The following is a 14261-nucleotide window of genomic DNA, read 5'->3' as shown; positions in this document are numbered from 1 at the left end:
AAAAATTTATTTTATTACATGTTGCATTAAGATGATTATCTTCCTTGTTCCCTCTACTAGAATACAAGCACACACAAAAAATTGCTTCTAGGAAGAAAAATTGCCCAGATAACCTTGGGCTTAGTGATGAAAAATAATTTTAGCTATGGGTTTGCAACCAGTGTGAGAACAATCTGATTTTAAGTTGCAGTGTGAAAGATATGATTCTTGACAAGATCACTTCTTTTCCTCTCTCTCTCTCTCTCTCTTTCTCTCTCTCTCTCCTCCACATCCTGGATGCCTCAGTATTGAGGTAGTTCTCTCAGTATGGAAAAATGATTGTAAAATATTAAAATAGCTGTAGGGTCTCAGGAAGGGGATTATAAATATAAATTCTGAGTCAAAAGGGCATTGCCATTTGCTTTGGTGTGCCTTCTGGCTGTTGGCCCAGGAATAATACTGACTGAATGAATGCTTTGCAACTGCAGGAGGCTTAAGAAAAGCCATGCTATCCAATTGTTTTATGAAATATAAACGTAGAGAAAATGCCCCAAAGGGAGCTGAACCCTGAAGTATAGAGATATTAGATAGGCAACTCAGGAAAGACTAAATTTTGCCTTAGCTTTTCATTTGTAAACTTTAAATAATAGTTGATTGCTACTTCAGCACAAACATAGAGATATATTAATATACATATACTATTGTAATATTTCTGTTATTTTGAGCTACATTTAGGGAAGTGCTAACATTCTTCTACCTTGATCTCATCAGTGATAGGATTCACAAGACGAAACTACATGAACTGACAAAGTCAGTCCAAGGTAAGCACAAGTCCGTGATGTCATCAATACCAGTGCGCCTGCGCAGGCTCCGCACTCTCGCGGGATCAGGTACACTCTCGCGGGCTCTGGTGCACTCTCGCGGGATCAGGTACACTCCCGGGGGCTCTGGTGCACTCTCCGCCCTCTCCTCTCGCCCTCAAATAGCCTTCACAGTCTCTCTCCCGAGCTGCCCTCCACTGGCCGCAGCATTAACAGCGGTTAAAACGTGCATGTTGCCCAGGGAACTTTCTAGTCATTTACACCCTAGTGTGAGGAGGGAGTGTGAGTGCCTGCTGCGCCAGTGGAAGAAGAAGCAAGAAATAATCAACAGAAAACAAGTCACAGAGAGCGGACAACTACCGTCCTTTCCGTCAGCATCGCCCCGGCCTCATCACGGAGAAGGTGTGGGCTCTGGGGAGATGCTCGGCTTCACAGGAGCACTGTTCCTCCAGCATTTGTGCAGGTGCGCTCCTGTCTCTGGTGAGTCACACCTGGCGAGCCTCTCACAGGTGAGTCCCACGTGGCCATCCTCTCCCTGGTGAGTCGAACGTGGCGATCCTCTCCCTGGTGAGTCACACCTGGCGAGCCTCTCACAGGTGAGTCCCACGTGGCGATCCTCTCACAGGTGAGTCGCACGTCGCGAGCCTCTCACAGGTGAGTCCCACCTGGCGAGCCTCTCACAGGTGAGTCACACCTGGCGAGCCTCTCACAGGTGAGTCGCACGTGGCGAGCCTCTCACAGGTGAGTTCCACGTGGCGATCCTCTCACAGGTGAGTCGCACGTCGCGAGCCTCTCACAGGTGAGTCCCACCTGGCGAGCCTCTCACAGGTGAGTCACACCTGGCGAGCCTCTCACAGGTGAGTCGCACGTGGCGAGCCTCTCACAGGTGAGTCCCACGTGGCGATCCTCTCACAGGTGAGTCGCACGTGGCGAGCCTCTCACAGGTGAGTCCCACCTGGCGAGCCTCTCACAGGTGAGTCACACCTGGCGAGCCTCTCACAGGTGAGTCGCACGTGGCGAGCCTCTCACAGGTGAGTCCCACGTGGCGATCCTCTCACAGGTGAGTCGCACGTGGCGGTCCAGGCCAGTTCATCACGACAATGTGTCAGAACAGCGCCTGGGCGCCAGTCACAGAGCTAAAGGGGCTGTCGGACGCCAGTCGTCCACGCCTTACCATCACTTTCATCATCTGTAACATTATTGGTTTAATTGGGCTTATTTTTCCTGCCCTTGGATATGAAATTAATATTATAGAAAAACTGAAACTTATACAAGTATAGGTAGAAAATAAATATCTCACTACTAGAGAAAGAAAAAGTTAATGTTTAGTTTATTTCCTAGGTGTTTTTTTTATCCTTTGAACGAATAATTTTCTTTAACTGCATGTGAGATCATTATGTATATAGATTATTTTTACTTTCTCACAGAGAGATATACCACAAATATGTCAAAATTTATGTGAATGTGTTGTTTGTAGTGGTGATACTATTTTCTAAATATACGTGCAATAATTGACTTAATTAACTTTTATAAATGCTATAAAATATGTGAAAGTATACACTTATACATATAGTTTTAGATAGATAGTTATACTTAGTTTTAAGTTTTTTGCTATTATGAGGAGCTTGACAACGAACCATAAAATTTTATGCAAATAATCATCATTTTTTCAAAGTTATTCCAAGAACCAGAATTAATGGTTAGAATGAGACCCTTGATCTTTGATTATTTGGAAAAACAAAACAAGAAACCCCACCCACGGTGCCAGCTGCTGAGATACGATGCAGACTAAAGAACTATAGCACATTCTTAGAGGATCCCTGGGGGGCAAGACCAGTCCAGTTGCTGGAGCCCTGGGGAGGGGGGGGGGAGGGCAGGGGTCCCAGCGTAGGTGGGGCCTGGGTAGGTGAGATGCACACAAGTCCAGGAGGAGGGGCTGAAGCAGCGGCTGGTTCTGTGATGGGACAGCAGGGAGTGACTACCAAGCACGTCACTATTATAACAAACAGCATGACCAGCCCTTTGTGTGTTAGAAGAATAGCAGAACCGTTCTGGATACATAATGCCACATTACCTTCCGGAACATTTTGTTTCCTTTCATAGCCTTTCCTTCTGTACATGAAAGCTTCCATGTCATGGTAACCTCATCACTACTGCATATTGGCTTTCTAAATCTCAAATAGCTCTCAGTAAATATCTGAACTTTTCTTCAAATAGTTTTAAAAAATATTTTATATTAAGTATATTATTAGCAAATACTTTAACAGCGTTTCCATCAGTTTATAGAAGAGACTAAGCTGCAGAAGACCCTGGGTGTGGACCCCAAGCTCTATAGCAGTGATGGCGAACCTTTTGAGCTCGGCGTGTCAGCATTTTGAAAAACCCTAACTTAACTCTGGTGCCGTGTCACATATAGAAATTTTTTGATATTTGAGACCATAGTAAAACAAAGACATGTATTCGATATTTATTTTATATATTTAAATGCCATTTAACAAAGAAAAATCAACCCCAAAAATGAGTCCGCGTGTCACCTCTGACACGCATGTCATAGGTTCGCCATCACTGCCCTATAACCTGCCCACACCCCTTGTGGCATGTATTGCTGGGTTCAGTCTGCATAAACCGAGGATGACAACAGACCCCACACCAGAGCTGCATGAGTGTTTGCATTGAATCAGAAAGTTTTATTCCACAGTATGTGTCAAGCGGAAGCCTGTTCACTAAGAGACTGTCCCAAACTGGCAAGATACAAATTTATCTTTCAGCAAAATCAGATAACCACGTGCCAGGGACTTTCAATTACATTTTAAAGAATCAAAACTGTACATGAAAAATGCTCAAATATTAACAAAAACAAAAAAGAATGTGGATCTACCATTGTTTTTCTTACCTATTTTACCTGAATCCAGGTCGTTACTGCATTCTTATTCTAAGGCTGTATAATTGAGTTTATTTGTTTTTCTAAGTAGATAGTCATTTAATCTGCTAATAATGATAGTTTCATCTTCATCTACTCATTATCCCATGTTTTTCTGTTTCCTGTTGAATTAGCCAAACCAATCTTGTTTACTCTGGTTTTAATGACAATGGCTCCAATGTTGTATAGTAAGCATCATATTTAGTTGTCTCAAATCCGAAATGTAGCTGTCTTTAACCAAAATACTTTCATGTTCACCAAAAGTTTTACATACAATACAATGAGGTACACTATTTTTTTTTTTTTGGTAAAAATATATACGGAGAATAGTGTATTTTTAAGTAATATAGTTATGAATGCCTTTACATCCAAGGCCCCAAACTGGTTACCTGCAGTAGACGATCCTAAATCCTGTTTTATTTTATTTTATTTTTTTCTAAATCCTGTTTTATTAGTGAATCACTAGAGTTCATATCCTTCTTAATAATGGAGTAATTGTTAGTATGCTGCACATAAGTAAATCAGCTCTTAATAATTTCAAGTAATAAGCAATTAAAATGAAGACTAAAAATTGTCTGCATATGTAGAAGTCCTATATAAATTTCACTTCCTTAATTATAACCAAACATGGTCTTAGCCACACCACTAAGGAAATTGCCTACCTCTTTCTAGAAGGTTACTCACAAGATCATACTTCTTTTTATTTATTTTTATTAAAAGTATGTTTAACAGCCTAACCACCTAAGAAACAGGTGCCTAAGTCCCTTCCATAGCATGTATGATAAGTATTTCTCTAGCCTGTGCTGAGATGAAGTTTAGAAGTTCATGTATCTATAGGCCTTTACCTCTCAAAATGTGTGTTCTCATTTCTGGACAGGTTTGATCATTAGTAAACTCTAATACTGAACCAAGAAATCTTTCTCTCTTTCACGACTGGCCCTTTAGGGGCAAATATTCTGGAGTTTGACCAGCAGGAAATATTTGAAAATGGTGAAAGGCACATTCATATTTTCTGGGCAAAAATTCCCCCAATTCTCTATATTTATCCAATTTGCTGATATAGATTATTGACTTACTCTGAATCACTGGACAGCACTAACCTTTGCTACTTACCACCTCCTGGCTGCGAAAGCAGACATACAGGCTCTTCCTGTTTCTGCCTTAATTATTTGTTTCACTTCTACCAACTCTCTTAGAAAACTAAACCTCAGTGTCACCTTAACATGTCATTTATGAAAAGAGAAAAGGTTAATAATTTCATAAGATTAGGTTTTCAAACAGCTGGTGATTATTGAGTACCTAATCTCTTCTTTGCCAAGTCAAAAATTAATGTCTATATTGTTTTGTACAATTTCTTGGACTGGACTAAAATCAAGAGACCCGAGTTTTATTCTGTCTTGGTGGTTATCAGTTTTCTTATTTGTAAATTGAGGATGTTAATGGTCTCTAAACTCTTTATTTTGTAACCCCTGTAGGAATGCTGGTGTCCATATATTGTACTACAAGAAAACCACCTAACTTCTGTCAACGTAAGTCAGAAATACTATTAACAACAACAAAAAAAAATGTTATGCGAGAGTTCAGACCACTTGTGCTTCATATGTGAGTTGCTTCAGTGGATTAAAAAGCTATAAACATATGTATATACTATTATATACGGTATGGCAATTGAGTTGGTACACAATAGGTTAACAAGAATAGAAGTAGAAAGCCAGATAAAATAAAACTGAGTTATAGTCCTATCTAACCCTTATAAAACTTTCTGGCATTTGAAGAACTGAACAGTGCAGCAGATAAAATGATTCTCCTTTAAGCAGAGCTCCGAGCAAGGAGAACACATTGCCCACACTGCCTTCTGGAACATTTTGCGAGGCAAAAGTGTATACACTATAAATTAATAGCATTCTTCCTTAGCAAAAGTTTCTTTTTCTTGATGTACCATTTAAACAACACTCTTTAAAGTTGAATAATAATGGATCTCTGTTGAGTGGCTTAATTTTAGGAAGCATGAATGTCAAAGATGGACCAAAGAGCATACTCTATGAGACTTAGAATACAATGCAGTTGCTCTCAATATCTGAAAAGCAGTGCTGAATACTTTGAGACCTTGAATAAGGCTATCGGAGCTGCTCATTGTATTTCATTAAAGCTCACAGAACACGACTTATACTTCCCAGTTTGACCTCTGTAAAAGCTACATGTTCTGAATTTTTGTCCATGATTTGCTTTTCTCCTGATTTTCTCTCTTTCTTTTTTTGTTTTGTTTTTGGTTCACATACTTATTTCATACATTTTCCTGTATAATCTATGAATAGCAGTACTGCTTAGTAAATAAAAAATGTATTTTATTTACATAGATTATTTAAAGGTGACATCAAAATGTTGGGCACTGGTTTCCTTTCTTTTGAACTGCTCAGAGTCCTAATTATTGCTTGGCTTCTAACCTGAATTTCCAAACATCTCTTCAAATACCTTACATTCTCTCTTAACTGAAACCCTTTCCACACAAACATCAATCCTTACAGAACAGTCAGGAGACAGAAAGAGTACACAAGCACTGCCTGCTTGTGTTTCTGAAAAGGAAATCAAATAGGCCACCAAAGAGCATGAGCGTTAAGTGATATAAAAGCAGCAGTTTCACACAGGAAAGTTTTAGTTGGTTTGCTTTTTGTATGTTTTCCCATTGTGGTGGTAGCAGCATTATGAATGCAGAGAGGATATTTGCAACAAAGATATGCAGAAGATGATCTGGTGGTGTCAGAGCAACCAAGAGGAGAACATCTAGGACAGTGATGGCGAACCTTTTGAGCTCGGCGTGTCAGCATTTTGAAAAACCCTAACTTAACTCTGGTGCTGTGTCACATATAGAAATTTTTTGATATTTGCAACCATAGTAAAACAAAGACTTATATTTTTGATATTTATTTTATATATTTAAATGCCATTTAACAAAGAAAAATCAACCAAAAAAATGAGTTCACGTGTCATCTCTGACACGCGTGTCATAGGTTCGCCATCACTGATCTAGGAGGTAAAACCAGACAGGACTATAAGCTAAGACTGAAGTAGATGCTTTCTGGGAGCTGAGCCAAAGGTACCAGACAGGGCCAGTGACCTTGTTTGCCAGGGATTAGAGTTCAGTGACTGATTTGGAAGGATCCTTAAGCCACAGGATAATGCAAAAGTCTCAGATCCAATGTAGACTGGAACTTCTAAGGAAACCATTTCTCTAAGGCAAGGATAGGAAGTTTCTCACCCACGTTGTTCTTCTTCAAGGTGCTTGCAGTTAGGCAATGACAGGTTATCAGGTGAGCATCTCCCAGTTGGTGTATGAGCACTCAAACTAACTGAGTTGGGTGTCTCCTACCCCCCAAGCACTGCTCTTTTGTGCCAGGGACATCTAGACCTAGGGATTTTAAATGTATTGCTTTTGATTTCATGGAGCTCACTTCAACAGTGAAAGCTAAGTACCAATACCTTGAATTTCTCTTGGATTTTATTCTTGTATTTCTGACAAATTTCTTATGAAGAGTGCCCTTAATGGGCGCCCATATCATCCCCAAGGCAGAGCTTGTTTTTAATACAATGTTAGGGCTCAGTCAGAAGAACTCCAAGTATTGTTCCCTTTGTTTCGATAAATTCTTTAAATGAGCTCCTATGTGCACCTTTATGTAAGGAATCACTGTGTAGGCCAACTGTTCCTTTTTCTAGATAGTTTATAAGCATCTGGATAGATTTACATTAGAAATGCAATTAACTTTATATTAAAAGGTCAATTAATTTGACCAAGGTAGAGATTGTTTTTAATTACTTTTCCTTGTAGGGCTTCTCTTCTTGTCCAAGTACAAGTGACACTATCAAATGATAGTATCATTTCCTGTTGGGTGCCTGAAACGCATATGCAAAGCACACTGGAAGTGGCTGTCTTGGTTAAATGAATTAACTCTGGGCAATTTATCACTCTTAAAATCCTTAGGATTTAAAATACCAGTAAGAAATAATGGAATATTTTAGCTTAAACAATTTTTATAAGATCATTCATGGCAATATCCTTTCTTATTTGTCCCTGTTATTTTCTATTTTCTTGGTGAAAGATGATAATAAAGTAAAATTATTTTACAGGTTAATCCTTATTACATTATATCAGTGTATTTTGTGATAAATGGACAAATAATAACATGTAAAAGTAGCTGTCTTATTCCATTAGCATGTTCTTGGTTATTTATGTGTTAATATGGGCCAACAATTCACTCATTCATGTGGTACTAAAACTCTTACACTTAAGAGACTCAAGAAATTACCACTTGTCCCTATGTAACATCCACTTGTTACCAAATGGTAACAAATACGAAGTAGTGATTGTTTGAAAAGAAAACAATGAAGAAAGAGGGAGGGAGGGAAGGAGTAATATAGACCAATATATATGACTACATTTTTCTAATAAAAGGCTAATATGCAAATTGTCACCTCAGGAGTTCCACCGACCGGTACTTTGACCATTCCCTATGATGTGCACTGACCACCAGGGAGTGGCGTGGGATGAAGGAATGTCCCAGCCGGCAGCCAGAAGGCCCTGATGGGCCCTGATTGCCGGCCAGGCCTAGGGACCCTACCCGTGCACGAATTTTGTGCACCAGGCCTCTAGTGTTAATATATTAACTCAGGCCTCCAGATGACTAGCAACTTAAATATAAGGCAAACAATTCAGGAATTTGATATGAGACTAATTGTGGTGATGAAATCTTTTGTTTTGTTTTTGCAAAAGGGACCAACCTGAACCTTATAGGAACAGTAACAACGTGCTAACCACTTTATAAGTGTTATCTATATAATTCTCACTACCACTCTATGAGATATGATTCATTGTTCCCATTTTGCTGATGAGAAAACTGAAGCCTAGGTTTTAGCAAAGGCTGCATAGTTCATTGGTGGGAGAGTCAGAAACTATGCCCATCTCAATATATCTTTCCAGACTCCCCATTTTTCCCTAAGGTAAGGCACTGGCTCCAGGAGTAGTAATACAATGAAAAGCTTTTAAAAGGGGGCTGGGGAGTGCGCTGAATTCTTAGAGGGCAGATTTGGAACAAAATCAGAGGGAGGGAATGCATTAGGCAAGTGCAACTCAAAGAGTAGGTCCACAAGAGGGTAAATCAATTATGTCATTCAGCAAAGTTTTCCCCATAGCAGCAAGTTTTCAAAGAAGGGAGCGGTGCGTTTATTTACATTCCAGTGCAGGCTTCTTAACTCCACCTGGACTGTTTGCAAACCAGCACCCAGTCCACGAACCACACTTTAAAGTGGGACAACCTTAAGAAATGTCTTACAAAACTTTCCTTTTCTGTGAACAGTTAAATCATTTTGGATAAAAGTTAACCAAATATATCCCATGTTTTTCCATTTATGAAAAATAAAGCTACACTTATCCACATTACAGATAGTAATGAAGGCTGATGTCGTAAACCCTTTAGATCTATGGGGACATTAACCTTAGCTGAAGTGGTATTGCCCTTACTAGTTTTAATAACCTAATCTCTTCCCAAAGTAGCTTTCCTAAATAATGTACAATATTACCATCAAACAACATTAGTCTGGAGTGAAATTCAAATTTTAAAATGTTTTTCATACCTGCACCTCCACCAATGCTTAGAATCTTAATTTCTGATTTTTTGTCTCCAATCCTGAAAAAAAAATACGTTGTTTAAGAAAAATGTGCTAGATGCTTGGAAAAATCTGATTATGAAGTCTAGTTGAAGAGAGCAGCCTAAAATTACAGTGAACAAAAGCTAGGCCAACATGAAAGATTCCAATTTTTTCAGTAGTTATCTTGCTGCCTTTAGAAATCTTTAGAAATATAGGTTCTATTCATTAACAGTCTTGAACTGGTAGACTTTTAGAAGCACATTATAAACAGCTCAGAGGTAAGGTAAATCATTATTGAGAATTGATTTGGAGAACAAGAAAAGAAAAAATGAGTCCTTGAGTCTTGGGATGTAATTAGGCATTCACTGTATATGGGGAAAGATTGAGGTGATTCATACTACCTCTATGTCTGCCTTCTTTCTTCTTGCTATTTTCAACAAACAGGCAAACATTTATTGTATGCCTAATCTAGGCACTGAGAAGATAAAAATGAATAAGACACCCCTTTCCTCTCAAGCAATATGTGAGATGATAAGGCCTGACATTATAGCTCTCTAGTATTAGAAATAGAGTGAAATTTATGGCCTGGAAAACAACACTATGACTTGCTTTAGGTTGATGTAAAGGGGTCAGAAACAAGTCTGACTGCACAATGACTGCCAAGTTTCAGGCTTGGCGAATGCACAATGACTTGGTGAAGCATGGTGCCCAAAAGGAAACTGGAGAATACAGCTTGATGGCAATGTTACTAGTATGTGTTCTCAAGGCTTTTCTTTTTGTTTGTTTTTTGTTTGTTTTATTTTGTTTTGATAAATCTGAACTCATTGGACATTTTGATATGCACGATTTACTCTGGGTGAGAAAGAGATCAGGATAAATGATGTATTCTGGAGAATTATTGTCATAAAGTAATGGTCAAAATTAGAAGGGTAGATTCCAGTCACCCAAGGATACTGCAGATACTTAGAAGGATAGTGGGATAATGAGGCAATGCCAACTTTTAAAAGTCACTGGATTATGGGACATACAAAAAGAAGACAGGAAAACAGCAAAGCTCAGAGATATGATAGGAGTACTAGAGCAGGAGAAAGCCATCTGTAGTGTCAAAGGTGGCAGAGTGTACTACTGAAAATTATTTTTAAAAGAAAATCTCCATTGAATTTGGCAATATTAATATATTTGATAGTATCAGTTTTAAAAGTAGGTTGAGGGAAGAAGCCAGAAGACAGTGGGATTTAAAGTGTGCTTGATAAAGAGGAGAAAGATCCAGAGAGAGTGTTGAAATAGGATGAAAGAGTAAAAAGAAAAGGGGTAACTGCTAGAGGGGAGGCATGAACTGAAAGTACGTTTGTTGTTGGGCTTTCGGATGTAAACAGGTCTGGTCTTTGGCTAAAGTTAAAGGAATTGGAAAGTAGAGTCAAGTACTTTTATGAATGAGTTGCCTTCCTTAGTTCTAATTATCTTTCAACTCATAATCATGAGTCTTATTAATATATATACCCATTCCTATTTATGTTCTTGATTAATTTTTTAAATGCTTATATGCGTGGATAGCACAGTGAGGCTATGGATCATATGGGTGGGAACCTTTTTTCTGCCAAGGCCCATTTGGACAGTTATAACATTATTTGCAGTCAATACATAATTATCAACCTAAAAATTAGCCTGCTAGCCTGGCTGGTGTGGCTCATTGGTTGAGCATTGCCCCATGAACCAGGAGGTCACAGTTTGATTCCCTGTCAGGGCACATGCCTGGGTTGTGGGCTAGATCCTCAGTAATGGATATGCAGGAGGTAGTAATGGATATGCAGGAGGCAGGTATAACTGATATTTTTCTCTCTCCCTTCCCCTTCCTCTCTGGAATCAATAAAAATATATTTTTAAAAATTAGCCTGATATATTTGGTCAAACATTTAATTAACTCACCCATAATGGCAGGGTCAGACCAAATGATTTCGAGGGCCTTATAAGGTCCACAGGCAGGACATTCCCCACCAGGTTGAAATCCCAGTTTATTGATTTGTTACCTTGAGCAAGTTATTTAACTTCTCTGCCTGTTTTTTACCCATGAAATAGAATAATAATAATATGTTATAGGATTGCAATAATGGTATCTAACTCCTAGGGGAGTATGAGGATTAAATGATTTAATTCATGTAAATCTCTTAGACCTGTCTACTCATGACAAGCACACAGCAAATATTAGCAATTATTATTTAGAATTAGGAAAGAAAATTCTATCAGAAACAACTAAAAGATTTTGGCAGAATGGTGAAACTGCTTGCCTCTGGAAAATGGGAGTCAGGGTTGGGAGTGCGTAGGGCAAGGAACCAGTTTTTCTTGTGTTTTCTTTTTTTTTGTTTTTGTTGTTGTTGTTACAAGCTTTTTAGAACCATTTGACTTTCAAAGCAAGTTTTTTTAGAATGAAAAATAAAGCAGGCATGCTGTGTATTTATATAACTTAGAAACAACGTTTAGCAGCAATTTTAAAGCTCCTTCAGCTAAAGCTCATTCCAGACATCATTTTGGGAGGGAGGAGCAGGGGGTGGGGGCCGGGGATTATTTTTTAAATAAATGATACTTTGATTTAGATAATTTCTAATTATATATTACCACTATAATGAAAATTTATTTATGCCTTTGAAAGTTCTTGAGTCTTTTACAAATTCCACATTCAGTATTTCCAGTTGGATGGTATACACCTTGAAGAGAAGGGTCATCATTTATTATGTATATTCATTCATGGTGCCTCTTCAAACCACACTCATGGCTAAAGAAAGCCAAGTAACTGGATAGCTACAGACATGAACACAGACATTGAAGTCTTCAAAAGAACTCAGAAGTTCACTCATTACTTTCAACTTTAGAAATTAACAAGAAGACCCAAAGAAATAAACTATAATTAGATCCCAGATAAGAAGTTTGTATTTGCTGTCTGCTTTAATTTTTGCACCATTATTCTATCACTTTTTAATTATTAAAATTATATAATACTCTGGTTTTAAAAATCACATTTAAATTGTCAACTGTAAATTGAAATATTAAAAAAAAATAAAACATATTAAAAACTAAGCCATAAAAAATAGAAAGCGAAACAACCCCATTTACATCCAGCAAGGTCCCTCTGGTCAGGCAGAATACCATATTGGGGAAAGAATTTCAGGCCTATGCTAGAGAAAGCCAGCAAAAGATAACATTTCAGTTTCCCTTGCTGCTGCTGATTGGATCGACAGTCAGTCATTTCTTCCCAGTTTCCATCATTATTTCCTGAAGCAGAGTAAGTTACAGCAATCCACTCCTACATAGGTGATTTGATTATCTTTAGCATGTGGAATCTGTTACTCCCATAATGCTTATCAACCCTGGCACAAATTGAACACATTAATCACCAAAAAAAGCAGTCTGCTCGAAGGATAGGAACTAGTGAGGTTCACTGGTAATAGGAAAATGCTTTTTCTTTTGGGCCACATTGCTAATATTAAGTTGAAAGGAAAAGACAATTTTTTTTGGAGCGTGATAACTATAATAATAGATAAGAAAAATGAATTTAAATGGATATTAGGAGAACTGAGAGGCACCCACTCAGTCCTCAGGAGCAAATATCATTTGGTAATTATTTATATTTGATTCTAATGAAAAGAATATTAGACTCCTTTTGGGCCATTTTTTAATGCAAAATTTAGAGGAGGGATGAAAAAAATCTGAACTCAAAGATTTGCATCTTCTCTTTTCCCAAATGAACATGGATGTGTGCCTTCAAATAGTTAATGCTTATCTTCACGCAGCTGGAAATGCTGCACAAATGGGATCCTTTGAATGTTTAAAGCAAAAGTCGAACTAAAGAATCACAGGAAAAGGAGCCCAGTGGGAGGAAGAGGGAGCGGAGCCGGCATTGCAATCAGCGGCGGTTCTTATCCCCCTCGCCCAGGCTGCAGGCTGGGCTCCACCCATCTATCACTGAAAGGAAACCGCGGAGGCTTGTCCCTTTGACAAAGCGTCCTTTTCTGTTACCTTGCTATTATGCCTGGCAGCTTCTTGTCCAGGAATTCCTGCATGCACTGGTGTTCCGTGGAATTGTTGAGAAACCTCCGAAAAGATTCAACGTATCTGCTGTGATCTGAAAACAAGCTCCTCATGGAAGATGCCATGTTTGGTTTTCTGAGGAAGACAGGGAGGGAGGGAAGGTTTAACTTCCCTTCTCCTTCTTTTCCCAGTTCCTTTTTTCTCTCCCCACCCCCACCAATTTGTATTAAAAAAAAAAAAAAAAAAAAAAAAAAGCTTGCTGTTTTGAATGTAACTGGCCAGGGAAAGGCTGCTATGCAAAGCTCAATACTAAGTCAGTCTTTGTATGGGACTTTGCACTGATACTTTCACCCCTGTTTTAAAACTCCCAAAGTTCAGAGACTTGTAAAAACAAATGACATTCTAATCGCTTCCTGTTTTGTCAGCAGCTGCCCAGGAGTAAGTTCCAAGTGGGGAAGTAAGTGGCTGCTTTCAGGGCCAAAGGTGATGAACAGAAGGAAACGCGCCAGCTACAAAGAGCTTTCTTAAATTTACAGCTGCTGAATTTTTTGACATATGACTGTCATCACTTTCCTGCTTTCTGTGGACCTTTAAGCCGTCATGTCCCTTAACAGTTGAACTTTAAACGCATCTGCTGCATTTCTTCAAATACTGATTAATTTGTTGTGATTTAGGAAGTCTCTTTAGAATAAACTATCAGTGAAGAACCAGAGAGCTATTAGCTAGAAGGTCTCAAAAGCCTGTAGGGGGAGTGGGTGAGGATGGGGGTTGGGAGAGAAGTCTTAGGGCAAGAATGCAGGGCACCAGGGTGGAAGCTGAGTCCATTAGACACCTTCCTTCCCTAAGTGCTTCTGAAGGTGGGATCATAGATGCTTAGG

The 14261-nt window shown here is 38.8% G+C and overlaps 1 protein-coding gene across 1 annotated transcript in view; it reads right to left on the bottom strand.

Annotated features, from left to right (window-relative positions):
• The window catches only part of HNMT (histamine N-methyltransferase), a 34270-nt gene extending 20532 nt beyond the window's left edge, over window positions 1-13738 (bottom strand). Inside the window, exons 1-2 of the mRNA XM_006758139.2 lie at window positions 13372-13738; window positions 9346-9398 (exon numbers count right to left, since the gene is read on the bottom strand). Coding sequence (XP_006758202.1) covers window positions 9346-9398; window positions 13372-13508 — 190 coding nt within the window. The 5' untranslated portion in view covers window positions 13509-13738. The remainder of the gene's footprint in view (window positions 1-9345; window positions 9399-13371) is intronic.
• Window positions 13739-14261: the final 523 nt, after the last annotated feature.

The sequence above is a fragment of the Myotis davidii genome, unplaced genomic scaffold (genome assembly GCF_000327345.1).
Source record: "Myotis davidii unplaced genomic scaffold, ASM32734v1 scaffold275, whole genome shotgun sequence".
NCBI lineage: Eukaryota > Metazoa > Chordata > Mammalia > Chiroptera > Vespertilionidae > Myotis > Myotis davidii.
This window is presented reverse-complemented; position numbering and strand designations above follow the sequence as displayed.